General features: G+C 52.2%; 1 protein-coding gene across 8 annotated transcripts; it reads left to right on the forward strand.

Moving 5' to 3' along the window:
* The first annotated feature begins 1,147 nt into the window (after positions 1-1,147).
* Positions 1,148-27,538, forward strand: PSEN2 (presenilin 2). 8 transcript variants are annotated; one of them, XM_027564627.1, is made up of 14 exons: positions 1,148-1,236; positions 6,531-6,615; positions 7,137-7,173; positions 7,374-7,474; positions 12,006-12,166; positions 14,170-14,387; positions 15,559-15,700; positions 17,776-17,843; positions 18,537-18,757; positions 19,990-20,088; positions 20,824-20,907; positions 21,239-21,340; positions 25,193-25,311; positions 26,807-27,535. In XM_027564627.1, the coding sequence occupies exons 5-14, from the start codon at positions 12,026-12,028 to the stop codon at positions 26,960-26,962; spliced, it is 1,350 nt and encodes a 449-aa protein (XP_027420428.1). In that variant the 5' UTR covers positions 1,148-1,236; positions 6,531-6,615; positions 7,137-7,173; positions 7,374-7,474; positions 12,006-12,025; the 3' UTR covers positions 26,963-27,535. The 8 variants fall into 8 exon arrangements, with proteins under 8 accessions (XP_027420428.1, XP_027420429.1, XP_027420430.1 ...); XM_027564628.1 differs by having other exon boundaries at positions 7,332-7,474; positions 26,807-27,534; XM_027564629.1 differs by having other exon boundaries at positions 7,142-7,173; positions 26,807-27,534.
* Positions 27,539-27,860: the final 322 nt, after the last annotated feature.

Below are 27,860 nucleotides of genomic sequence, written 5' to 3' on the forward strand. Positions count from 1 at the left end.
GAAATTGGAACCCTCTGTTTATTGCTGGACAGAGTGTAAAATGGTTCAGCTTTATGAAGAGCAGTCTGACCGTTCCTCAAAAAGTTAAAAACAGAATTTCCATATGATCTAGCAATTCAGCTCCTAGGTGTGTACCCCAAAAAACTGAAAACAGGTACTCAGACAAATACATGTACACACGTTTGTAGCAGCACCACTGACAATTGCCGAAAGGTGGAAACAGCACAAAGGCCTGTCAGTGGATGATCAGATAAACGAACTGTGATATACATGTAACTGAATATTATCCAGTCTTAAAAAGGAATGAAGTGCTGATCCACACCACAATGTGGATGAACCTTGAAAACACTTATGCTAAGTGCCAGAAGTCAGTTACAAAACGTTACATACCCTATGATTTCATTTATATGAAATATCCAAAATAGGTCAATAGGCTGCCAGGGACTGAGGGGAGAAGAGGATGTGAACAAAGCAAATCAATGGGTAGGAGGTTTTATTTTGGATTGATGGAAATGTTTTGGAAATAGACCAAGGTGGCTAGGTTTGAACCACCTACATATCAGGAATGTACTAAATGCCATTGAATTGTACACTTTACATGGTTAATTTTACGTTGAATGGATTTCCCCTTAATTTTTTATTGTAAGTGAAGCTACTCAGAAATATCAGATTACTGACCATCTCAACTCACCCCATGGACCCCAAATCCTGGAAACAACTTAGGTCAATTCTCAGGGCATGGGTAGCAATTTCATCCATGCTTAATTTGATCTAGTGCTCCTGGTAGTTTGGAAGCTCTAGAAAACAGACCAGGAAAATTCTCAAGATGTTAGCTCACACCAGTCTCTAGTGCTGGCTTTTAAATCCTGGGGGTGGGAGAAGGTGGGGGGGATACCGGAACCTAAAACTGCAAGACTGGAGACTGTCCACGAAGCAAACGCACTACCGCCCCATGGTGCGCAAAGCCCTCTCACATTACAGGTGCGGCCTCCACTGCCTCTCAGGTCAGTGCTCAGTCCAATGGCAGATTCATTCCCGGGTCCCCGCGGCTCTCGAAGGGAAGCCCGGCCCCTCGCCTACGCGGTGCCCGGGCTCCAGTGAGGCCGGACATGGACCCGGGAGCGTGGCGTCGCCGACGGGGCGGGGCCGGGGCGGGCCGGGGGCGGGGCCTGCGCCGGCACCGGGTCTGCCGGGCGCTCGGCCAGTAAACACAGCTGGAGCTGCGCGGCGGAGCAGGTGAGCCGGCTGGATGGGGCGCGCGGATGGGGGCCCGATCGCCCGGCGTTCGAAGGGCGCGAGGTGGAGCTGCACTCCGCAGGCGGGGCCTTGTCCTCCGCACGCCCCTCGCCGCGGCGGGTCGCGCCTCGGGGCGGTTCCGGGGATGCGGCCCCAGCGGCTGGGGAGGGGAGGGCGCCGGGACCGCTGCGATGGGGGCCGGCCCGGAACTGGCGAGTGGAGGAGCGCGGGGAGGGGCTCCAGGCCTCGGGCCTTCAGCGGGGCCGGGTTCTCCCCGCCGCCAGAGCCCCCGCCGCCGGAGCCCCCTCCGGAGTGGGCGCGGTGCGATCTGTTAAAGGGCCGGGACATTTAAAGAAGCAGCGCACGTGGGTCTCAAAGGCGTGCGGACGCGGCACTGTGGTCTCTCTCCTGGCTGGCACCTGATGGGCGCCCAGTCCTGCTGGCCTGCGACACGCGGCCCCGGGGTCTGCTTGGCAGTGGTAGGAGGGGAGGCGGAGGTCTTTCCGCCGGCTTGAGGAACAGGACCTAAGGACGGGCCTGGAGCCCCTAGTTTCCTTATCTGCGATGTTTGGCTGTTTTTTGATCAGGCATTTACAGCTCTGAGGAGACTCCCAGAATCTAGCTTTTGAAAAGCTGAATGAGCCCGAAACAGGAGCTAATTCCCATCCCAAATTTTATCAATGAAGAAACTCAGCCCTCAAAGCTAAAGTGACTTTGTTCAAGGTCACGCAGGTAGAATATATGAGAGCCAGGCTTCGAACCTGTTGTCCTGGACTCTAGTTCTCTTGTCCAGACCTGGGACTAGACCTCAGCCCTTGGACAGCTGGATGAAATGCCCCAGTCTGTGACTTAATGAGTATTCCCTTTTGACGGTATGAACTGTAGATTGTTGCAGTAGCTGCATCCTCAATTTATAGATGGATAGCCTGAGAGGCAGTTCCCATCCAGAGCAATCGCAGAGCCAGGTTGACCCAAAATTGACAGCGTGGGTTGCCAGCCTGTCCTGAGAGTAATTGATCATTATGGACCCGAGCTCTTCCCACATGGATGGCCCTGAATCAACATAGCCCCTTCTGTAGACACCTGAGTCTCCAAGGACTTCGGTTAAGACCTTTGGTAGTAATTAAAGGCTTTGTATAAGCTGCTGCAGGTGTGTGAGCCTCAGGTTCCCCTATGGGTGAACGTGGCTGTGTGGGGGCAGGAAAGTGTATTAGCAGCTATGTTTCCTGGGTCCAGCTGGTGAAGGGGCCTGAAGTCCTGTCTGCAGCTCAAAGCTGCAGCTTCAGCCACTCATGAGGCAGGTCATCCAGGTTCTCGCCTTGGGTGAATGTGGGAGCATTGAGGGCAGAGGCTGGAAGTGGAGGACTTCGTGGAATGTTACTGTGGAATGGGATGATGGTGCCTCGGGTTTTCAGGAAAAATTCTGTATCATTTGGTGTTGAAGTATTTGTGCACCAAGTCAAGAGTCTGATGTGTGCAGAGTTGGGAGGTAAATGCTCTGAGCCTGTCTGTTTGAAGAAGAGGAGGACAAGGAACAGCCTGGCCAGAGGCTGCTGCTCAACTGTGCCTGGGGGCCCTTAGCCCGCCCCACCTCCGCCACCCCCAGCTCCTCTGTGCCTGCTCACAGCCCCTCTGCACACATGTACACAGGCTTTGCCAGAATGAGAGGTTCCACCTACCTTTGCCCCTCTTACATCATTGATGGTAATAATGACAATAATATCACTTGCAAGTTTGTTATATACAATAAAAAGCCATTCTGTACAGTAGTTGTCACAGTTATCTAAAGAGTTACCATCACACTGAAGTGGAAAGGGGAAGCTAAGGTTTACAGAAGGGGAAACTAAGGTTCAGGGCATTAAGGACCTTGTCTGGTTGTGTGGCTTCCGTGACTGTGAGTGCCAGCATTTGAACCCAGCTGGCTGTGTCTTCTGCATCTTTTGAGTTTTTGCTTGGAAGACCTCCCACTCTGACGCCCCACCCATGTGCCTGCACGACCGCCCAGGACATTGCTGTGGGGTCTCCGTTAGAAGCTACTTGGCAAAGCCAAAACAACAAAAAAAATTTCTTTAAGAAACTAAAGCATTGTGTGTATAGATCACCTTATGTTATTGAAGACACATTTGGCTGTTTTTCAGCTGTTGATTTGACTTTTAGACACTGTTTAGTTGGTAAGACTGGCAAGGCAACAAATGTTTCTGCAAATATTTCCACCTGTCCCTGGACTCCAGCAGCTGGGGGTGGGGCTGGGGGTGGAAGGCAAAGGGCTCTGAGGTTGGCATACCCTCCACGCTGCCCCTGGCCGGGGCCTGGGGGTTTCTCCTCACCTTGAGCTGGCTGCATCTGACCTGGCCTTCAAACCTTGTAGAATCAGTGTTGCCTTCTTGACCAGGAGGTGGTGAGGCTGCTGTGTGATTACAGTCTGGGCAGAAGTAGTTTCAAAGGGATCCTCAGTAAAGACCGGATGTCCGGGAGGGGGATGATTACTGTCCATTCTTTCCATTGCCTGGGAGAATGGGTTGCTCGTTTATCTTTGCCAAAACACTGTCTTCCGGAGCAATGGGAAGAAAAGTTTAAAGGGCACTCACTTTCTGCTGTACCTTAACCAGAAACTTTCTAACTTTTTAAAAATGAAAGCAATATGTGTTCACTCTAGAAAATTCGGGAAATTTTTTTTCTTCAAGTCATCTGTTAGCCCCTAGTCCAAAGAACCACTCTTAACATGAACTTCCTTACAGTACTTTATGCACATACCTGTATTCATGTGTTAAAATATTAGAAGTAGGAAACTGAAGATGAAGTTTTGTATCCTACTTTTTGTGTTCATATTATGCCTTCAGAATTTTCCCTTTATTGAGTGTTCTTGGAAACCCATTGAGTATGTGACCCTCTCAAGTACTTGGAGCAGCAGGGAAGAGCTCCTCAATGGCAGTTTGGAGACCTGAGCCGTAACTGTGGCTTCTGGTCATGGGCCCCTGTCCTTTTGTCCGTCTGGGCTTCAGTTTTCCCAAGTATGAAATGGGGTGCTGACTGGATGGCCCTGAAGGTCCTTGCCAGCTCTGACCTCAGTCCATGGACGTGCCCTTTTGTTTGACAAAGTGTTCGTGTTGCCAGCATGCCCCGGGCTGGGGCTGAAGAGGAAAACACTCAGGGCCTGAGTGAGGCGTGACCTTGGTACTCAACTCATGCCTGATGGTTTAGCATTTTTGTAGCTTTCCAAGGGGCCATCAACAGGCTTCTGTTGTCCTCTCTCACTGTGTCCCTGCCTTTATTTCATTATATTTACTCTTGATTGAACATCTACTCTGTGCTGGACACATTACACATTAGCTCTAGTTTTTACAGTAATCTTGCAAAGTGTGCCTATCTTACTTTTTACACAAGAGGAAATGGGCCGTGTGAAGTTAAATTGTCCGAGTATGTGGTTCAGATCAATTGGCTAGCTGATTCAAACTCTGTCCATTTCTAAGGCTCAGCTTTTGACTGCTGTCTTGCTGCTTTTCATTGAAAGCAAAAACACGATTTATGGGAGGCTGCTCAAAGGTAGCTCGGTAGCTCATGGCCAGTGTGGCTACCTTCGCAGCATCCCTCTGTCACTTCCAAACTGCCCCTTTTCCAGGCTCCTTCAGGAAGTGAGAGAAAATGTTTACTGAGCACCTTTGAGTAGGAAAGGGCAGACAGAGGGAAATCTAGAGCTTGGGTCAAGGTTCAGGAGGCCCCAGAGGGTCGCCTGGGGCCTGTGACTCAAGAGAGTGGAGTGGTACTTCAGGGCCTTCCTGGGGCATGTGGGCTCCTGCTCCAGCTGAGGCCCCCTCCCTGTTCTGGGGAAAACCGTCCGGCAAGTGATGTGCATCACATTATGGGCTGGATGGATGGACAGATGGATGACGGCCAGCCAGGGCCCATACATGGTCAGGTGCCTGGGCCAGGGGAAATAGGCAGGCAGGCAGGCAAGCTGTGGAAATTTCTAAGGGAATTTCCTCACCCCGTATAAGGGAAGGCTGGGAACGCCCCAGGAGTCATGGAAGCTCTGTGAAGTACCCCTGTGACCCTAGAAAGTGACCTTTTTAAAACCATTACTGCCCTCTTTGAGGGAGCACTGAAAATTAAAATGAACAAACAAGACAAAACAGAAACAGATTCATCTTGATGTTTGGCAGAAGCCAACGCAGTACTATAAGTGATTATCCTTCAATTAAAAATAAATTAATGAAAAACAAAAACAAAATAATGCTGCAATGAATAGGGGGGGTGCATATATATATATTTTGAATTAGTATTTTTATTTTCCTTCAATAAATATCATAAGGAGAATTGCAAAAAAAAAAAGCAAAAATAGACCAGCAGATCGTGGTTACCAAGGGGGAGGTGCAAAATAAAAGAGGATTAAGAGGGACAAACAACCATGTATAAAATAAATGATACAAGCGTGTAATGTAGAGCACAGGGAATACAGCCAGTGCTTTAGAGTAACCTTATGTGGAATGTAATCTGTAAAAAGTTTTAAGTCACTTTGTTGTACACCTGAAACTTCTGTAATGTTGTAATGTTGTTCTTTCAATACCGAAAGAAAGAAAGTACTGTTAGCCCTGTGGAGACAAAGAAAGCAAGTACTCGGATCCAAGCCTTTCTCTTTGGCCCCACCTGTTGACTCCCAATTTTCTTTTGGAACCGAAATTTCCATGTTTTTCCTTGAGGCACTCTCGTTTACGATGGAATTTAAAAATCGATTTTCTACTTATGTAGGAATCTATTTCCTAGTTAGGTCCATTGGCCTTAAATTTTAAGGTCAAAACCTTTGCATTTTTCTGAAATGAGAATCAGGTTGAGGAAACTGGGTCACCAGGGTTCCATAATAATTGCAGGAACTGCTGACACAGGCAAGGTTGAGGAAATTCCCTGGGTCAGACTCCCTTGGCTTGGCTCATTCAGCATTTGGATCCCATTCAGCTGATTAATGGGAGTGAACAGTGGCTTCTTTGGATGTTTGATTTTATATCCTAATCCAAGGAGTTTTCAGCCACAGTGCCTTGTTCTGGGAAGGGTTTCCAGGATGTAGTCTGGGGCACCTGTTCCTCCCATTGGCTTCTCTGCATTATCCTGTTGCTCCCTCGGAGAGAGTGGAGAGCTGGTTGCTATGGGGTTGATAGGATTTGACATCAGCAGGAGAGTCACCCAGCCCCACCCCCACCGGCCTGTGAGTCAGCCTCCTGGCGGGAGTTCTTGGCATCTCTAGTGCTCTAATGTGGACAAACATCTAGCAAGACTGTTTATCTGCATTTTTTCCCTCCAAGGATTGCAGAGTACCTTCAGGCTTCAGTTCCAACTTAGAAGCCAGAGGAATCCATCCCAGCTGCTCTGTTCTCCTTCAGGAACCAGGTAATAAGAGGGGTTAGGAGAAGATGTGAAAGTGGCTTCCCAAGGTCCCCCGAGTCCAGTGAGAGGGGATGTGGGAGAAGGCAGCATGGAAAAAAATCTGTCTAAATGTTGATACTTGTTATTTCCCCTTTAGCTTTACAAAAAACAGCAGACACAATTCATGTTTTGTTATGGAAGTTTTAAAAAATGCAGAAAAATATCATGTATCACCCTCAATCTCACTATCCAAAGATAAGCACCTTTAATGTTGTATAATATTTCTTGCCAGTCCTTCATATATATGTATACATTTGCTAAGAAAATTCAGATGCTTATATCTGTGGTTTTAAGTCTACTAAATTTAGCATCTTGGTGTTTTTTTCATGTTAGTAAATATTCTTTGAAGTAAGATTTTTATTAGTCATATATCGGATAGATATATTATCATACAAAGTCAGACATCTTAGTCATTTTCACTTAAAAAAATTATAAATGACTGCAACAACCATGTTTTCAGATAAATCTTTTTATTATTTTCCTAGGACAGATTCCGAGAAGTTAGCATTTCAGGATCAAAAGGTATGAATGTTTTTAAAGCTCTTGATGTTTACTGCCTTCAGAAAGGCTGGTGCAGTTTGTACCAGGGATGCTTAAGATCCAGTTTTTTCACACCCTCCTTCCAGGTGGGCATTGCATGCGTACCTTGTCAGTCAGCTCACTGCATTCTCCCCCTGCAGCTCTCCTAGTCTGAGAAAGCTCCTGTTGCTCTTCCTCCCCAGTGGATCTCAGCCCAACCACAGGGTATTCAGGAGAAAGGACTGCTCATTCTTTCACACCGGCATTCAGTGAGCAAGTTGTGCAGAGCAGCAGGTGTGCTAAGGTAGGTGGTGAGGCCCTGCCCTTGCGACAAGGAAGTGAACTGTTACTGGGAGCTTTCAGTACCAAGTTTGGGCCCAGGCTGGGGCATCTGATTACTTGCCAGGACCAGCTCCAGGGAGGGTTTAACACCAGCCTAAGAATCGCCCAGGGACTGTCTCAAAATGCAGATCCCTGGACCTTTGGCCAGAATGAAACTTAGGATCCGCATTTTAAGTAAGCACCGTAACATCGTGTTTAAGAGCACAGAACTTGACCACCTTGGTCCAAGGATGACTTTGAACTTATCACTTTTAAAATCTTTTTCCTCATCTGTAAAATGAGGAATAACAGCAGCACAGTAAGTGCCCTGCATCGAACAAGTTCTGTTCCAAGAGGCCATAAATCCAATTTGTTCGTAAGTCCAACAAAGTTAGCCTAGGTACCCAACTAACACAATCGGCTATATAGTACTATACTATAAGAGGTTTATACTTTCCACACAAATAATACATAAAAAGCAAACAGAAAATTTTTAATCTTACAGTACAGTACCTTGAAAAGTATGCCAGACATGCGAACTCACGTTCGAATCTCTGAAGTGTGCAGGTTGAAGGTTCGTATGTAGGGGACTGACTGTACCTCATTCCTGACTTGTGTTTAGTACACAGTGAGGGCTCAGCAGCTGCTCTGCCACCCTTCAGGTGGCCTGGGCTACGTTGCGAAACAGCATCTCCAGCATCTTACAGCTTTCTGAAAGTCCTAAGCCATGCCCTCAGATGCTGGGAGCCCCAGGAAGCACCTCCAGCTGTCCCCACCTCCTCCAGGCCCAGAGGGCTGTGATTAGGATGCCCTTGCTCCAACAGCCAAGACCAGCTCTTCCTGGCTGCAACCCCTCGATGCCCTGCTTTTCTGGGAGTTGTGGGCAGCATCCAGGGAGGGAGGGAATCTGCTCAGGAAGCATTTGTTTTCTGGTGAGGAGGCCATGCATTACATGTGGTGGATAGCAAAGCATGTTTTATAGCTTTCTGACTTTCTCCCTCTGCAGTGCAGTTTCACATGGAAGGGATATAGTCTGTTTTTAAACGTGCTCTCCCTGGGTGTGTCCACAGACTTTGGGAGGCAGATGTGTTTTCCTGGGATTTGGTGACCGGCTGAAGAAATGGAAATTGGAAAGGATTTAACTCCTACTTGATCGTGGGTCCCCTGCTTTCTCTCCCCACCTGCCCTGTAGCTCCCTTTCTCCTTTAAGAAGCATCCTAGCCTCTTATTTGTCCAGTCCCCTCATGCTTTGCTCTAGGGACTGAGGCAGCCTGGCTGCCAGCAGCTGTGGTTCTGAAGGGTGAGCTCGCCTCTGCCCTGGGGGCTGCAGCCCTGCCGTTTAGATACAGGAACTCCTGATCTGCTCCTCCAGTCACTGCGAAGATAAATCCCAGGGCCTCTAAAGGCGTGGGAAGAACAGAAGGAGAGAGATGGTAACTAAATTATTAATTCACAGCCCAGACAAAACAAAGTATTGAAAGAGCTGCTACACTGTTCAAGATAGAATGTCCTAATTTAGCTTGAGGTGCAGCCAGCTCTGTGTTCCCTGTCGCTCTTTGAGTAAGAATGGACTCAGCATTGCCACAGGGTCAATGAGGGCATCTCCTGGGCCTGGGCAGGTGTATGTTTAGGATTTATCTAGTGGGGCCCACCATTGCAGAGGAGCTCTTTAGAGTTTTTCTGCCTGGGTCTCCATTAGGTAACTTCTTTCATTACTGTTACCATAGATGAAGGACGCTAAGAACTTCCCAAGGTCTGGGTGCTGAGGAGCAGATCTGCCTCCTGGGTCCCGGGCGGCACCGCCCCTGGTGACTCCAGGGAAGTGGCTCCGGGGAAGAGGCAGGAGGGCTCAGCCGGCCCTCTGTTCCCATACAGCACACTCTGGTCACATCCCTCCTTAATTCAGAAACCTTGGCTGCCCCCTCCCCTGGCTAGCTTCAGCTCCTCGTCCCCTGGCCAGGCCCCCACGCCCCTCCCTCGAATGGTCCCACCTCCCATCACTGCCTCCGTGGTCCCCATGCTTCAGCCACCTCAGCCTGCTGGATGTTGCAGAATTTCAAAGCCCCCATCCCGCCATCTGTTTATGAGGCTACTTCCACATGCCCCACCTACTTCAGCCTCTGCCTGGCACGATATTCCTAACCTTTGTGTCTTGTTTCATGTGTCTTCCTCCTAAAGACTTGAGACGTCTACTCCCCACTGTTGATAGATTGCCCCCCGCTTAGTCTTAACTCCAGTAGCACAGCGTCCTTGTCACCTCTCCTGGAAGTTACCTTATTCTGCTTCCTACTGATGTCACTACTGCTGTCTCTCTTATAGTTGTTTCTCTGCTGAACCCAGGGGAGCTTACCTTGCTCATTTCGAATTCTTTGTAAGAGCTACGGGAAAGCCTTCTGTAAGGGCCCGAGTCAGTGAGTAGGATCAGGCTCTGCTGTGGGCCTGGACTTGGGGATGGAGCTGAAGTCCAGCTGGGAGTAATGCAGGCCACAGCCTGGGACACTGTCTTCAAAACAAAGCAGCAGCCTCAGAGCCTCTGCCAAGATGAATAGAACTGGCTGGCTCGGTGGAAGGAACCTGCCTGCCTTCTCCACTTGAAAATCATAGGGACTGTCCTGGCGGTCCAGTGGTTAAGACTTAGCCTTCCAGTGCAGGGGATGTGGGTTTGATCCCTGGTTGGGGAACTAAGATCCTGCGTCCCTAGTGGCCCCCTCTCCCAAAAACACTAAAACATAAAACAGAAGCGATATTGTAACAAATTCAATAAAGACTTTAAAAATGGTCCATATAGTAAAAAAAAAAAGACACTGTGGAAATAGAATAAAAATGATCATAAATTTTGAGGGCCATTGACATGGAGATGAACTTTGAGACGAGAGCAGACCCAGCTGTTCCTACTGGCGTGAGTCTTCCCCAGGGTCCCAGGAGGCAGGTGATGGGGGAGCTGGCCCTGCTGGCAGCTCAGCTGACCTGCCCAGGGTGTTGGTAGGAGTTCGGGCTGCCCCAGCATCCACATGGTGCTGCTGGGTCCACACGCCACTCAGGGCAGCACAGCAGTGTCGAGGGGACAGGCTCCCTCCTCTGTGGCCCTTTCAGCTTTGGTTTTTCCTGTGGGTCCTGCCCTCAGCTATACTTCCCCAACACACACACACACACACACACACACACACACATGCATGCACGCTCCTCTCTCGTGGTCTCGGCTCACTGCCCCCGTGGCCGCAGCATCTAAACCTATGACTCTCATCTCCCTCCCCTCCAGCTCAGACACTGGCCCTCAGCTGCCTCCCAGGCAGCTCCCTCCTTTCAACCATTTACATTCGGCAGATTTCCCCCAGCACCTTGTTCTCCCACCTCCTCTGTCCTACTCCCCGCCTGGCCGTGGTCCTGGACTCTGTCCTGTTGTGTCCCCGACATCTTGTCTGTATGGATCGTCTCCCCTCACTCCCATGCATCTTGCTGCTACCTTAGGCCCTGTTCACGACCCATCATTGTCTCCAAGGAGGTCACCTTTCCTTCTTTCTACTCTTTTCAGTCAGTGACCAGACTGAGATTTCTAACCAGAGATCTGATCTGTCACTGTGTCCTCGGGGGACAGAGCACACCTCCTTAGCATGGCGCTGGAGACCCTTCACTTGTCCACAGCAGTGACCCCCTCCCCAGCCCTGGCACTGCCAGGCTCAGGCTGAGACGTTCTTCACGCCCTCTGCCCTTCCCTCCCACCTGGGAGAGTCTGTGTCCATCACATGATGCTATCTTCTCCAGAAAACACTCCTGATCTCTGAGATTTAGTCCCTTCTATGCCTTTTAGTGAACACTTGGATTATAGAATTTGCCACATTGGACTGGTTTTTATTCTTTTAGGACAGACATGTCCTTGGCACATGATAGATGGTGGTCAGATATTTGTTGATTGAACGAATGATTGTGCTGAGAGTTTAGAGTGGCCCTGGTGTTTCTGGTTGGGAGTTTCGCCCCCATGGCCTGGATCCTCTCTAGCCAGTCCCTCTCGAGACTGCTGCAGCCTCAGTCATGGCTCCTGGGGACTGTCCTTTTTTCTTAAATGTTTATTTATTTATGGCTCTGTTGGGTCTTCACTGCTGCTCAGGCTTTTCTCTAGTTGCAGAGAGCAGGGGCTGCTCTCTCGTTGCGGTGCACGGGCTTCTCATTGCAGCGACTTCTGTTGTTTTGGAGCGTGGGTCTAGGGCACTCCGTCTTCGGTAGTTGTGGTTTCCGGGCTCTAGAGCACAGGCTCAGTAGTTGGGACACACGGGCTTCATTGCTCCTTGGCACGTGGGATCTTCCTGGATCAGGGATCGAACCCATGTCTCCTGCATTGGTAGGTGGATTCTTTACCACCGAGCCACTCGGGAAGCCCTATAGCAGTCCTTTGACAAATGCATCCTGGGTGGTCGCTGTGGGCAGGACCTGTGTCCAGGTTTTAAAGCCACCTCTCATCCTCCACTGCCTTTGCCTCTCAGGAGAGTGGCACGAAGACCCCTGTGCTCCTTTTCCAGGCACTTCTGGAGGCAGGGCCATGCTCACATTCATGGCCTCTGACAGCGAGGAAGAAGTGTGTGATGAGCGGACGTCCCTGATGTCAGCCGAGAGCCCCACGCCGCGCTCCTGCCAGGACGGCCGGCAGGGCCTGGAGGACGGAGAGAGTGCCGCCCAGTGGGTAGGTTCCTGCCAGCAGTCTGTGGTCTCCAGATGGGCTGCTGGCGTCCCATATCTCATGGATGGAAACCAGGCCTTCCCTGATGTGGGAGGGAGGGGAAGTGAAGGTGAGAACTGGTCAAAGGGGCAGGTGGCCCACCATGGTGGATCCTAGGTCTGCGAGGGCTTGATCGTAGATTCTGCACATGCACAGCCTGTCACAGACCGACTCTAGTAGACGGCGTCATCCACCCTGGCCCTGCCCCTTCGGTTCACCTTCCTATGCAGGTTACTGTTCCCACAGGAATCTGAGAGTGAGTGGATGCTGGGGCAGGCAGCACAGAGGCTGGAGGGAACCTTTTTTGGTAGATGGCTGGAGATGGGAACCGAGAGATTAGCTGATTTGTGTTTGACTTTTGAGCTGGGGATGTGTTTTAGTTCGTTCAGGCTGCCATAACAAAAATACCATAGACTGGGTGGCTTATAAACAGCAGAAGTGTATTTTTCATTGCTCTGGAGGTTGGGAGGTCAAGGTCAAGGCGCTGGCAGGTCTGATGTCTGATGAGGGCCCACTTCCTGGGTCGTAGGCAGCTGTGTTCCCTCTGTGTCCTCACAAGGCAGAAGGGTTAGGGAGCTTTCCTGGACACCCTTTATAAGGGTGCGAATGCCATTCTTGAGGGCTCCACTCTCATGACCTAATCACCTCCCAAAGCCTGTATCTCCAACACCATCATGTTGGGCATTAGGTTTCAACATGTGAATTTGGGGGTCACAAACATGCAGCCCATAGCAGGAAGGGTGTGCTGCACTGTGTGATTTTGCCTCTGCAGCCCAAAAGGCAGGAGATTATAACAGTATGAAGTGGAGCGTGTACTTGGGAAAGTCACTTAGTCAAGCTACCTCCCTCCTCATCAGGGTAAAACAGTATCTGAATTTGCCTAAAACCCATTCTCTATTTTGCCCATTCTAGTATTTTTCTTTCTTCCAGCCAGCCTCATTCCCCTTTGCTGTAGCTTGAACTCACTTCTTCGCCTGTCCTCCCTCTGGGCTCCGAGAGAGATCTCAGCAGCTCAAGGCCATGGCCCCACTACTCCTTAGCCAATTCTTGCTCGGTGTTTTGTCTTTAATCTCCTGGACTTTTTGTGCATTTCAGTTGTTTCAGTTCCTGTTCATTAACAGCTTTCCTTTCCTTCTCAGTTGAATATCTAGATGGAATTCTCTCTGCAAAAAACTGATGCCAAAGAGCAGTCACTTTTGATTTCTGTTTCACTTGGCTTTTGTCTTGGCTGTTACTGTAATTAACAAGGCAGCCAGTCATCCTGAACTGCCACAATTCTGAAACACATTCTTGAAGATCAGTGTATGTCAGTGTCTGGCAGGCATCCTATCCTCCTTTGCTGCCTCCTCGTTTATACTCTCCCACTTTCCCTAACCTGGATCCTCCCAGATGCTCAATGCCTAGTTAGCCTCCGGTTCAAAACTGCAAAGTTTGCATGCTTGGTTTTGGCGGGGGCAAAAATTTTAAAGTAATTTATTTCCCTGCAAATTCCCAGTGCCTTATTTGTTAATACAATCAAAGAGAGTCTCCATGTGTGCTGACCATTTTGGTTTGTGATTTTTCAACCAAAAATGTTTAGTCTCTGCCTTCCTCCCATCACCTGGCCTAGCTCCTCCCAAACTAATATGGCCGTGTGACCAGAACTGAGTCGCTGCACTGAGGGAGGGAACAGATCTGCAGACCTGCTGCAGACCCATTCTGCAGACTGTCCTCGTCCGTGGCTACCATGGCCTCCCTTCCTGCATCTGTGGTGGCTAGTGCCAACTCTTAGTCTCTAGTTGTCCTCATAAACTTCTCCATGTCCTGGAAAGCCACCACTCCCACATCTAAGCTGTAGCCCATAGACTGGTCTTACATCTGAAAAGTGACATTCAAACTTCTCGTTTCCAGTTCACACACCCATGCTCTGTGTCAGTAGGGCTCCGCTGGGGGGCATCCCATGGTCCTCACAGCACGGTTTCCCACAGAGAAGCCAGGAGAGTGAGGAGGACCACGAGGAGGAGGACCCTGACCGCTACGTCTGCAGTGGGGTTCCTGGGCGGCCGCCAGGCCTGGAGGAGGAGCTGACCCTCAAATACGGGGCAAAGCACGTGATCATGTTGTTTGTGCCTGTCACACTGTGCATGATCGTGGTGGTGGCCACCATCAAGTCCGTGCGCTTCTACACAGAGAAGAATGGACAGCTGTGAGTTGGGGGCCAGGGGTGGGTGCGGGTGCAGGATTGGGGGAGGAGGGTGTAGCCTGTGTTGGCCACTGTACCTGCGGCCCCGTGGCAGCCACAGCAAAGAGCAGGGGTGGGGAGCTGCCTGAGTCCACACCCTGGTTCGTCCACAGCCTCCTGGCTGTGTGACCTGCCCAGGCACCTTCCTAACCGCTCTCGGCCTCAGTCTCCTCATCTGTATGATGGGTTTGATAGCAAGGTTACCAGGAGAACTGAGAGAGTTAATCCATGTGCAGCCCCTGCAGCCTGCTCTCACTGCAGGAGGTAGGTTCTCTGCTCCATCCCAGGTGTGGCGGTGCCACCTGTCGTTGCATGACCACAGACAAGTCTTTTTCTCTCTGGGCCTCTCATTCACACTCCTGTGAATGTAAACTAAAGAGGACCACGCGATTTCTTAGCTCACTCCCAGACTCAGGAGGGAAATTTTATTTATCTTAATAAAGAGAATCCAGGAAGAAGCAGCAGCCTGGGTAAATGGGAAGCTTCCCTCTGCTCCCTCCCCCAGCCTCCCATGGTATCACTGCTGAGTACCTTCTTGAAACTTTTTTAAGGGAGTTTTTTTTACATTTTGTTTATGATTTTGATAATGAAAGGAGTAGAGAAAGAAGCCCTCGCCCTCAGGAAGCGTATAGTCTGTTGGGGACTCAGAGCAGCTCAGGCGAAAAGTGTTGAGACCTTGAGAACTTGGCAAACAGTTTGCTTCCCTAAGAGTGTGGGATCAATGAATTGCCTCTTGAGTTTATAGCTGCCTGTGCAGCTACTGGGCTACATGGGGTGTGGGTAGGGGTAGGAGTGGGGGTGGAGGCATCCTAGGCTTGATGGGGAAGTGGGTACAGAACTGGGGAGTGGGGTCAGCTGGGATAAGCACTTCTGGGAGAGGTTTTAGTTGGTGTGGGGTCCTGGGAAGCCGTGGTAAAGACCAGTCAGGCCCTCCCATGTGGCTGCGTCAGCTCAGTTAGAAGCTGGAGTTAGGTGCCAGGGAGGCAGGACAGCTCGTGAGGATGGTGGGCAGCACTCACCAGGACAGCCAGAGTGCTATGCTGAGGGCTGGGGGTGCCCAGGCGCCTGCATCTCCCTGGGCTGGGGGGCACAAGCAGGCCGGGTGCAGAGCTCTAGCCCTTGTCTCCTTCCTCAGCATCTATACCCCGTTCTCCGAGGACACGCCCTCAGTGGGCCAGCGGCTCCTCAACTCCGTGCTCAACACCCTCATCATGATCAGCGTCATTGTCACCATGACGATCTTCCTGGTTGTGCTCTACAAGTACCGCTGCTACAAGGTGAGCCGGTCTGCCTCCTGCCTGCCTGCCAGGCCTCAGGGCCTCTCATGCAGCAACCCTGGCTTTCATGCCTCAGGGCCTCTCATGCAGCAGCCCTGGATTTCATGCTTCAGGGCTTCTTACAAAGCAGCCCTGGCTTTCATGCCTCAGGGCCTCTTACGCAGCAGCCCTAGATTTTTTTTTTTTTAAACAGAGTTCCTTTTTTCCTGTAAAATAGACCTCGAGTTTTAGAGCAATACCTCATTTTATTGGGTTTCACAGATACTGTGTTTTTTTTTTTTTTTTTTTTTTTTACAAATTGAAGGTTTGTGGCAAATCTACATTGATCAAGTCTGTTGGTGCCATTTTTACAACAGCATTATCTTCTAATTAATGCTGTTTTTAACATTTTTTTAGATATAATGCTATTGCACACTTAATTGACCTCAGTTCAAGCATTAACTTTTGCATGAGGTGGGAGACCAAAAAATTTGTGACTCTTTTTCATGTGATACTCACTTTATTGTGATCTGAAACCAAGCCCGAATATCCCTGAGGTTTGCCTGTACTTTCTCCCACCCGACTCCTGCCCCACCACGGGTTACCCGATACTCCTGTGCTTTCCACTTACACTTAATCCCACTTCACTGAGTTCCTCCATGCTGCGTTCATAGGGTCACTTCTCATATTCAGAAGTTAATTTTATTTTGCCTCTCCTTCTGAAGAAGTCAGATTTTCTATTTTAGGCTCCTTTCAACATATACTTCCCCTCCAAGCTTATTTTTATTTTCCCATTTGCCTTTCAGCTGGGGGTGTACAACTGCTATACCGAGGTCTTCCAGCTCCCAGAGACCTTTGGGTGGGCCCTGCTCTGCACAGCAGCTCTGGGGAGGAACAGGGGAGTTGAGTCCCACCTAGCCCAAATCGTTCACAGAGATCCATAAGCTTTTAGGCACGAGTTTCAGGCTTTTCTCCCGAGAAAGGCTTTGAAGCCATGAGGACTGAAAGGAAGTTGAACAAGACGTCACTGATTTTTAAACTGTTCACACACAGGCGTGTGCAGTACTGGATATTCAGGCTGCTGGCATCTGTGGAGCAGGCAGAGAGAGATGCAGAGCCTCAAATAGAGAGGGACTGGCTGGGGGTGAGCGTGGGGGTGAGCAGTGGGAGGGGCACGTCCAGGAGCTGGAGCTTCTTAGTAAATAGCTGCCTGTATAACCGAGGCAGAGTTTGTGATTGGGGCAGAGGTGGCCATGGATGGTGAGAAGTAGGGTGGAGGGCTTTTGTTTGGAGCAGAGACATGTATGAGGACAAGCCAGGCGCGGGGCCAGGGGAGAGCCAGCAGTGCCGTGGTGAGCAGGTGTCACATGACCACGCTAGGACCTGCTGGGAGGCTGCTGAGCCTCCATTCAGTCAGATTTACTCCACGACACGGACAAGAGGTGACGGTGGTCTGGGCAGGCTCGGGTGGGATGAGGAGGATCAGCACATACCGGCGTTGCCCCTTCTGCTTTGAACAGACAACCACGTGGCCGCTGCGGTCCCCAGTGGCCCGAGCTGGTGACTGATGGGTCTGTCCTCTGAGGAGGCAGGTTGCAGGGAACCCCCCCATCACCTTTGACCCTCCCTTATTTGGGCCAGGAGAGGAGGAGCCTTCCCTGACCACTGTGTCTAAAATAGAAGCGGTGGGTCTCTTGTCACTTTGCCCAGCCAGTTTTTTTTCACAGCCTTTATCTCTTCCTGCTAGTGTGTGTCTATGTGTCTGTTGTCTCACTGCCCACACTTGGGGACATAGCACGTGGGAGCAGAAACCCAGCCAGCTTTCTCTCTAGAGCTTGGTATGTGCCAAGCGTGTCCTTTCCAGGTGACCAAGTAGAGAGCTAGGTGTTTAGGCATGAAGGATTTCCAGCTCCTTTGTATGCTTGCTGGGTTACCTGGAGAGAATGCCTTGAATGTCTGTGCCCTCCTTACTGTAAAACAGCCACCTTCCAGCATAGGCAGGAGGAGCCTAAGGAGGAAGGGTTTCTAGGCTTGGGAGTCAGTCCCGAGGACCAGGGGCCTGGGGGCCTGCCGTCACAATGCCTGTTTCCACCCAGTTCATCCACGGTTGGCTGATCATGTCCTCTCTGATGTTGCTCTTCCTCTTCACCTACATCTACCTCGGGTGAGTGGCCACTGGGGGGCAGGAGGACCTTGGGTGAGTGGCTGCCGGTGGCAGCAGGTCCCCTGAGACCCCTTCCCTGTGGCCTGGGTGGGTCTGAAGGACCTGGGAGGGAAGGGCGCCCCTCGGGCTCCATGCTTGCCCCTTGTTGCTGCTCCAGGAGCCTGGCCTCCTTGACACTGGAGTGGAGCCCTTCATTGGGCCACACGTCTCCTTCTAGTTCCTGATTTAAAACAAAGACTCAGAGTCATCACAGAGAAAGCTGTGAACCCCAGCAGAGGCAGGGATCAGAAAGGCCTCAAAATTTACATTCCAATCTTTGGGCTGGGACTGGGTCCCTCCTAGTTTTGGGGGAAGGTGGTCTCTCTTGCCCTGTATTTAGGACATCAGCCTAACCCAGGGGCCCAAAAAGACTGGAGGCACAGGAGAAAACACTTTTCCAAAGATCTTTTCGCGGGCAGAGGGTCGTCCAGCCCAAGGACAAGATGTTGGTGTACTCCCCACCTTGTTTCAGAAAGTATTTCAAGGGGTTACCTGTAGGGCTCATGGAAATGGGGAAGGCGATGTTAATAAATGAGCCAGAGATTGGGAAAACCCAGGCTGGGACTTGGTGATTGAGGGTGTTGGACTGCCTGCCTCAGGGTCTGACATCTCCAGTGAGTGTCCCAGCCCCCGGGCTCCACTTTGGTCCCACAGGGAAGTGCTCAAGACCTACAATGTGGCCATGGACTACCCCACCCTGTTCCTGACCGTCTGGAACTTCGGGGCGGTGGGCATGGTGTGCATCCACTGGAAGGGCCCCCTAGTGCTGCAGCAGGCCTACCTCATCATGATCAGCGCGCTCATGGCCTTGGTGTTCATCAAGTACCTCCCGGAGTGGTCCGCCTGGGTCATTCTGGGCGCCATCTCCGTGTATGGTAGGTGGGCCGCCAGCCTGGTGGGAGGCTGTGGAGTGACATCCAGGGCTGAGTCCTGACTGCTGGACAGGCTTGGTGGGTGCTGAGACGTGCCCCCTACTTCCCTTCAACCCCCCAGGGAGGCCTGGATGGTCTCCCTTCTGAGAAGTTCACCTTCATAAAAACAAACCGGGTCCTATGGAATCATGACTGTTGACATGATTACTAATAACAGCAAATGTTTACTGAGCACTCGCACCCTTAAGCACTTTGTACGTCAGATGTCATTTACTCCTCAGAACAACCCTGAGATTGGGCACAGTACCAGTAAATAATGAGTACCCCAGATGTGAGCTGCTCTTTAATTAGTATAATGTTGTCTTGGTATCCTTGGGGGACTGGTTCCAGTATCCCCTGAGGTACCAAAGTCCAAGGATGCTCAAATCTCTTACATAAAATGACATAGGATTTGCATATAACTTATGTACATCCTCCCAAATACTGTATGTTTTTTTAAGACTTTTTTTTTTGATGTGGACCATTTTTAGTCTTTATTGAATTTGTTACAGTGTTGTTTCTGTTTTATATTTTGACCTTTTTTGGCTGTGAGGCATGTGGGATCTTAGCTACCCTACTAGGGATCAAACCCACACCCCTGCATTGGAAGGCGAAGTCTTTACCACTGGGCCAGGGAAGTCCCCTCCCAAATATTTTAAATTATCTCTAGATTACTTATATAGTACAACATAAGTGATATATAAATAGCTGTTAATGTAAATGACATTTACAATTGCCAGTGTGCAGCAAATACTGGTTTTGGGAACTTGCTGGAATTATTTTCTGAAATTTTTGATCCACGGCTGGTTGAATCTATGGATACAGAACCCAGAGATCTGGAAAGCCGACTGTATTAGTGAGATTACCATCACCAGTACTGCTTCTTACATTCTTAGGATAAGGAATTTGGGGCTCAGAGAAATGGGACTTCAAGCCCATCCTCTGGGTCTCTGAGCCACACAACAGCAGTCCCTGTTTGCAGTTAGCCCGCTCAGACCCCACCATGGGCTCCAGCCAGTGCAGGCTCTAGGGATTGAGGCTGAAACCCAAGGGTGGGGTTGCTGAAACAACAGGGGGCCATGGTTGGAGAGCCTTGCCCTGAGGTTCCAGGATACACTCGCCCGGGCCTGGTGTTAGAGCGCTGGCTGGGAATAAACGTCTTTCTTAATGTGCCAGGGATGACTTTGCTTTCCCAGATCTTGTGGCTGTGCTGTGTCCCAAAGGGCCACTGAGGATGCTCGTGGAAACCGCGCAGGAGAGAAATGAGCCCATATTCCCTGCCCTCATATACTCATGTGAGTGACCCCCGTGCTTCCTTCAGACGTGGGAACCAGGGTTTGCATTGGCCTTGGCTTTCAGAGTTGATGGGGAGACAGTTAACCTTTTTCCTGACCAAAGGAAGGGAGGCAGCCTTGGTGATCCCAGAAGGGGTCTACCTTCCTGAGATGAAGGTGGGCTGCGTCCTGCTGTGGCTCAAGAAGAAGCTTGGACATTTAGAGCAGGAAGAGGGCTTCCAGGAGTGTGACCCGCCCGCAGTTTCATCTCAGCCAGACTCATGCAGTGGGCATGGGCCGCGTTCCCATGAGCCCGAGGCCACCCACTCAGCTCTCCAGGCCCCTGGAAAGGGACTTTGGGGAGGGACTGTTCAGGGTAGGGGTCTGGGGAGGTGGGTGGCAGGATGCCTGCCTTTCCCTGGGCTTTCTCAACAACTGAAGCTCAGTCTCTAAAGAAGCACTCTCGGGGTTGCTGCTGGCCTCAGGGCCAGTGTGCAGGGATCTCTATTTATAAAAGCATCAGCAAGCATGCACTGATGGTGGGCACTTTGTGGTGGGCACTGTGCTGCGTGTTGGATGTGCAGTGGAGTCTGGACCCCCAGAGGCCCCATAACAGAGGCCATAAGCAAATACCCACAGGGACTGAGGGTCCCGTGCAGGCTTTCTGGGGACACAGACTGTCCCACTTGCCTCCCTCGCCCCGGGGGCAGCCACAGTTAGTAGTGTCTGAGGCTGGACCCTTTTCTCCTTCCCCAGCCGCCATGGTGTGGACCGTGGGCATGGCCAAGCTGGACCCTTCCTCTCAGGGAGCCCTTCAGCTCCCCTACGACCCGGAGATGGGTGAGTATCAGGGGACTGACAGCCTGTCATCATGGGGGGTGCTTTTCACTACACCCTGCTCAGCTGCCTGGCCTCTCCAAGAGGCACAAGGACAGGAAGGGCAGGGAAGACTGCCTCCGGGCACGCACACACTAGGGATTGGGTGCAGGTGGAGCTTCGCTCCTCTGCTTCAGCCCCGCTTCTCTCCCTTCCCATCCCTTGCTGTGTGGTCTGGAGAATCCTCTGTGTCGGGCTGGGCATGGTGCGGGGTAGGGCAGGGAAGCCCTGGGCTCAGAGAACCCTTTGATCCCCTCTTGTCTCTCTCCCTCCTCACATGACAATGGACACCCAGAAGAAGACTCCTATGACAGTTTTGGGGAGCCCTCGTACCCTGACGTCTTTGAGCCCCCGCTGCCTGGCTACCCGGGGGAGGAGCTGGAGGAAGAGGAGGAAAGTAAGGTGTCCAGATGGACGGTCTGCGTGGGCCCGGGATGGGGCTTCCTGAGGTTAGGGAGGAACCCATTTGACATCAGAGATGCTTTACAAAGTCAGAGAGAAGCCTGCCAAGGCGCAGTCCTATGGGCAGACCATGGGGACTTAACGCACAGGCTACCTCGTGTGTGACAGATGTTGGCCGTATGCCCACTCTGCACTGGGGGGTGATCGTACGGGTGCTGCTCTGGGGGTGCTGCTATGTGGGCATGGGCACTAACCACTCTCTCGGGAGCTGGGAGGACCGCTCAGAAGAACATAGGGTGGTAGGGGCACTGACAAGGCCGTTGACCTGCTTGAAGGGGTCAGAGGAAGTCTCTTGAGGAAGTAACTTCTAAGCTGAGCTCCAGAGGCTGAGGACACAGAGGGGAACACACAGTGCAAAGGGGTTTGGTTTCCAGCCGAGGGTGCCTTGGGAGCAGTGACCCTGGGGCTGACTTAGAGGAAGTGGAAGCCGGATGCTGAGACCCAAGTGCAGAGATGGGGCCGGGAGACAGACAGGGGCTCCAGGGGCCTTCTGGATCAAGATGGGGGTTCTTGTCTGTGTCCTGTGAGCAGTGGGAGCCGTGGGATGGGGAGGGGTTTGAGCTATGCGGGAGGAGGGAGACGACGGGGAGGGGCAGGGCTGTGGCTGGGACAGTGTGTGCTCGAGTAGCCGGAGGCCGTCCCAGTGCAGCTGTGGGGTCGCAGGCGTGGGTCCTGTGTTCTGGGGGTGAGCTGGGCTGCGCAGGCCGGCGCTACCAGCACTGCCCCACACTGGGGCTGTGGAGCATAAGACGGGCAGAGTTGGGGTGCAGGCTTCCCCCAGGCAGAGCCCCGAGTGGCTGGGAGCAGAAGGAGCAGGTGTGGAAGACAATCTTGAAGACACGCCCAAAGACCTTCTGATACATGGTTATGTTTCCAAGTGGATTAAAATAACCAACCAGCACACATATATGGACCACTAGTGTGTGCTGGGAGGCACGTGGGAGCCAGGGAGATGCTGCTGGATTAACACAGCTGCTGCCCTTGAGAAGTTCCCCACGGAGCAGCCCAAGTCAGGGGAGGTTAGGTAAAAAGTACTCAGGACGGACGTGGGGAAGACAATTGGCTGGAGGCTGGCCTGGAAGGACAAGTCGGCAGTCACCCAGCACACAGGCAGCTGGGCCGGAGATAGGCCTGGCGCTGAGCCCCCGCCCTAATCAGCACGGATCCCACGTGGGCACCATCCCCACACGACCACCCACCTTTCACATGCCAGCCACAAACTCTGGGGGTCTCCAGGCCACCCACGCTTCTGACCGACTGGCTACAAATCTGGGGATTCTCACAACTCCATCAGGTTGGAAAATGTACTAGAATGACTCTCGGAACTCAGAAAAGTGCTATACATACCATTACAGCTTTATTGATATTATAAAGGATATAAATGAGGACCAGCCGGCCAAATGAAGAGCCACATAGGGTGAGGTCTGGGAAGGTGCTCTCTGCCCCTGGGACCCGGGAATCTCCCCCACCCCTGCACAGGGATGTGTGTACCGAGTTCCAGTGTCCAGAGTTTTTACTGGGGTCTCATTACATAGGCATAATGGATTGAGTCCTTGCTCATGACATTGGACTTCATCTCCAGGCTGCCTCCTCTCCCCAGACTCAGCCTAGCCTGGAGTCCCAACCTCCTTAGCACATGGTTGGTCTTTCTGGTGGGCTCCCGTCTATGGGGTCGCACAGAGTTGGACGCAACTGAAGCGACTTAGCAGCAGCAGCAACAGCAGCAGTGCCATCCTCTCACTTGCATAAATGATCCAAGGGGCTGCTGAACAACAAAGATACTCCCGTCCCTGGGGAAATTCCAAGGATTTGGTCTCCCTCCCAGAATGAAGGACAAAGGCTGGTTAGATTCTGTTCCACAACAGCATTGGCAAAGGCTCAGATGAGAGGGGAGGAAGCCATCTGGGAGCTCTGGGATGTTTAGTGGCCAGAGAAGCTGGGGGCCAGACCTTCAAGGGTGAGCGGTACTCATGGAAGTTCAGACTTCATCCTGGAGGCTATGGGGAACCATTAGGGGTTTGTTGCAGGGAATTAAAGTGAGCAGAGCTGCATCCCAGACAGATCCCAGGTGGCCACAGGAGCACAGACTGCTGGAGGGTTGGGTGAGGGAAGAGCCAGAAGGGCCCGACTCGGGCACCACCACCTGCATGGGAGGCACCAGGAGGACCCGGCTGGACAAGGGATGGGCAGGGAGGCGGGGAGAGGGATGAGAGGGGGGCCCGGCAGTTGGGAGGCTCTGGAGGACCTCAGGTGGAGAAGCCAGAGACTCAGGAGGGGGAGTAGTGCTCAGGAAGGTCAGGGTTCCAGGCCCGAAGAGGAGTCACCAGGATATACTTGTGAAATACGTGGGTCCCCACAAGGTACCCAGGAAGGGTGCAGGGTCAGAGTGGAGACCAGAGGGCCTGTGTGGGCGATGTTAAAGGGATGAAGGGAAGGTCGCTTGTGGAGAATCCTGGGGAGTAGACAGGGCAGGGTGCTGAGATAGACAGCATGGGGGGTGGTGGTCCACCGAGGCCTGGTGATGGCCTTGCCTGAGCACACTGATTGGTGGGTGTGGGACTTGCTGCCTCAGGTCTCCGAAGTGCCTGCTAGGTGAGCACAGTTCCTTTGAGAAAGAACTGATTGAAAAGGGAGAGAGAAGGGAGGGGAGAGCAGGCAGAACAGGGAGGCAGGAGCCAGGGTGGTAGCAAGAGACCCGCAGGAGCAGTGGTCTCTGTAAGAGGGCAGAGCTTACAAGTTTGCCAAAGTGAGGAAGTTGGGAGTGGTGGGGCTGACGGAAGGGACAGACTAAGGAAGGAAGGGTAAGGTGCTTCTTGCTTGGAGCCCAGAGAGGAGAGGGGAGTGGGTTCAGACGGGGCAGAGCATGTTTCCTTGATGCAGACCCGCTCAATTCCATTTGAGTCTGTTTCATAAGCATTTTTGTTGTCCATGATGAATGAAATTATCCTATAAGAAGGTGTACAGGGCAGTTGTACTAAAGGAAACAAAACATTCTAGAAGCTCATTTCCTTTTCACTAATGGATACACTAGTTACAAGTTACGTTTATCTTCTCTGGTGGCTCAGTGGTAAAGAATCTGCCCACAATGTGGGAGAGTGGATTTGATCCCTGGGTCAGGAAGATCGCCTGGAGAAGGAAATAGCAACCCATTCCAGTACTCTTGCCTGGGAAATTTCCATGGACAGAGAAGCCTGGTAGGCTACAGTCCATGGGGCCGAAAGAATCGGACATGACTTAGCGGCTACACAATAACAACAGAGTTGATTTACAATATACATTTATCTCTTATACATTTACCTCTTATATATTAGTCTCTAGAGGACCTCGGTTATCATATATGTTCTTAAAAGCAAAGAAATTAAATTTCCTAAAAAGCATTTATAATTCATACTCACCGCTCAGTTGGCTAACTTCCCACCAGCCCTGGACAATGGATTATATTCACTCTTATCTTTACTCAAACCAAGTACCAAGCACCAGTTTTGCATGAATTATCAGAAATGCTGGCTTTGCATAGCCCAGAATGCAAGTCAGCCAGACCACAGGTTTCCCCCTTTTTCCCACTGGCTGCTGTTTTTCTGAGACAGCTAATCCTTGTTCCAGAGTCCAGGTGAGGTGGGCTAGGCAGTGACACCACCCATCAGCCCTCTGAGGTCCCCAGGCCTCTGGGCCCTGGGTCCCCTGGGCTGAGCCACATGCCTGGGCTGTTCGGCTGGGGTCAGCCTTCTCTGCTGCTTCCTCCCAGGGCTTCTGAGACCTACGGGTTCCCTCTCTCTCCACCACACAGGGGGCGTGAAGCTCGGCCTCGGAGACTTCATCTTCTACAGTGTGCTGGTGGGCAAGGCGGCCGCCACGGGCAGCGGGGACTGGAACACCACACTGGCCTGCTTTGTGGCCATCCTCATTGTGAGTGGGCCCAGGGTGCTCCCCTCCCGCCCCTGGGCAGTGGGGGTCTTCATGGGGGGCCCAGGAGCCCCAGGGAGTTTTCAGATGCTGCTCTCCCTCGGAAGGGCTGCACAGGGTTGCCAGAAAGATCCTCAGGATGAGACCAAGGTTCACAGGAGGATCTGGTCGTCAGTAGGTGCAGGCATGGTGCAGGGAGGGTGACCCGGAGCTCTGGCGTTACTGAGTGTGCGTGCTGGGTGCCAAGGTCTTGGCTAACTCTGTACGTTTGTCTCACCGCACCTTGAGGTAGGGATGGTGACCTGAAATGTTTGGAAGATGGAGAAGGGTGAGGGCCTGGCCATGGGCACAAAGCTGCGAGGCCCGAGCTGTGATGTGAACTGAGGTCTCTGACTCCGGGGCTGTGTGTTTTCCCTCCACAGCACCCAGACATCATGCAGTTCTGAGTCCCCACGGGATCTCCTGGGGCTTGAGAGGGGGGCCCCTCATTCTGAACCCCAGTGGTGAAATTTGAAGGTCCGTATCGTCACTTAGGGGCTTCTCAGGTGGCGCTAGTGATAAAAGAACCCACCTGCCAATGTAGGAGACACAAGAGACGCAGGTTTGATCCCTGGGTCAGGAGGATCCCCTGGAGGAGGAAATGGCAATCCACTCCAGTATTCTTGCCTGGAGAATCCCATGGACAGAGGAGCTCAGCGGACTACAGTCCATAGCATCACAAAGAGTCGGACACGACTGCAGAGACTCAGCACCCGTAGTCACTTACCATGATCAGGTACACGTAATGGGGACGCATCTGTGATGACTGGTGGAGGTGGAGGCCCCGAACGGCCCACACTCAGTGCTCTGCCTGGTGAACCTGGGGCATCGCGTGGCAGGTTAGGACCAAGGCTCCAGTTCTTTGGACATTTCTGTTTGCCCACAGTGTGTGTCAAGGACCAGGTAGGGGATGCCCAGGCTCCTCCACTTCCAGACTGTCTGCCCTGAAGCCCTGCTCTCCCCGGGGAGAGGACAGGCACTCTGGTTCCCTGTCCCCACCCTGGACCACTGCCTGCATCGGCTGGGGCAGGGACAGGATAGGCAACCACCGCGCCTGCTTACGGCGGGGGGCAGGGGGTGGTCACTCGGCATCTTGGTTCCCTTGGTGTCCGCTGAGAACAGTGCTGCCTTTCAGTCAGACCCGTCCAGTTTTCGCATAAATACATGTCCCCTGGGGGAAGGCATCATGCCATCAGGTCACACGGCCAGGGGAGGTGGTCCGGTAGTAGCAGCCCAGTTCACGAGGCCTGCTTGCTGGTTCATCCACTCGTGTGCAAGGCGTTAGTACTGGCTGAGAGCCTCTGCCCCCACGCACCTCACGGAGCTGCGGAGAGGACCAGGGGAGGTGCTGGGGTGTCAGGGCTCCTGAGCCCACACCCTGAGCTGTCACTAACTGCTCCCCTCCCCCCGTCCAACCGGTGGTCACCTTCTCCCACTCCCCCGCCTCTGTGTCCGGCAGGGTTTGTGTCTGACCCTCCTGCTGCTCGCCGTGTTCAAGAAGGCGCTGCCCGCCCTCCCCATCTCCATCACGTTCGGGCTCATCTTCTACTTCTCCACGGACAACCTGGTGCGGCCTTTCATGGACACCCTGGCCTCCCATCAGCTCTACATCTGAGGGGACGCGGGCGCCATGGGCTGGAAGCTGTAGGAAGCGGTAACCGGAGGCAGCTGTATGATTTTACACTCTAGTGCCATATATTTTTAAGACTTTTCTTTCCTTTAAAAGCAAGTGAGGATGAGAAAGGCTTGTGTTAACTTGGTGAAGAGGAAGGGCCAGCTTTGTGGTGCTAGCGGCTTTGTCGCGGGGCGTGGCTCACCCCCTCGTGAGCACTCGCTTCACCGACAGGAAACCCGGGAAGTCGGGCCAGAGGAGCTGAGGACGGTTCCGAGACGTGGGGGGCGTGGGGAAGGCCCCCTGCTCTCACCCCCCCAGCCTGGTGTCCTCGGAGAAGGCCAAGACGGAGGACGAGGCAAGGCTGTCTGGGACCAGGAGGCCGTGCCCGGGATGGCACGAAGCGCCTGGTCACTCTGACTGGAGAGGAAAAGCCAATTTTCTCTGCAAGGAATGTTCCCAACGCTTTGTCTATGATGTCATCATTATCTGATTACCTTTAGAGTCCTTGTCACAGCAGTCGTTGCTGGGAAGTGTCTTAATATTACCATCAATAAATAGCCGAATCCTGTCACAGTGCTGGGGTCTGGTCTGTTTGTCAGTGTGGGCCCTCTCCCTGCCTCTCCTGGGAGAACGTGTGTGCTCTGGCCATGGAAGGGAAGAGATCTGCCCATTGTGAAGGAGAGAGGCTTAAATGCCCCCCTTTTTGCATCGTTTTCTTGAGCTAGGTTTCCTAAGCAGAGGCATGCCGGCTGACAGCTGGGCAGGTGCCGGCCGGCTGTCATCAGAAACACTGCAAGGTTGCCAAAACACCGGAGGAACGCGCAGTGCTGGTTCTCAGCAGTGGCTGCAGGGGGTGGGGCGGGGCGGGGGTCGGGGTGGGGAGCTCAGGAACCTGTTC

Source organism: Bos indicus x Bos taurus, chromosome 16 (genome assembly GCF_003369695.1).
Source record: "Bos indicus x Bos taurus breed Angus x Brahman F1 hybrid chromosome 16, Bos_hybrid_MaternalHap_v2.0, whole genome shotgun sequence".
NCBI classification, from domain to species: Eukaryota; Metazoa; Chordata; class Mammalia; order Artiodactyla; family Bovidae; genus Bos; species Bos indicus x Bos taurus.

Excerpts from the sequence above, each read along its gene's own strand:
- PSEN2 (XM_027564627.1), top strand. The coding sequence starts at position 12,026 with ATGCTCACATTCATGGCCTCTGACAGCGAGGAAGAAGTGTGTGATGAG. Across the intron at positions 18,758-19,989 it reads GGGCGCCATCTCCGTGTATG|ATCTTGTGGCTGTGCTGTGT; the intron begins GTAGGTGGGCCG and ends TTGCTTTCCCAG. Across the intron at positions 20,908-21,238 it reads CCCCTACGACCCGGAGATGG|AAGAAGACTCCTATGACAGT; the intron begins GTGAGTATCAGG and ends ATGGACACCCAG.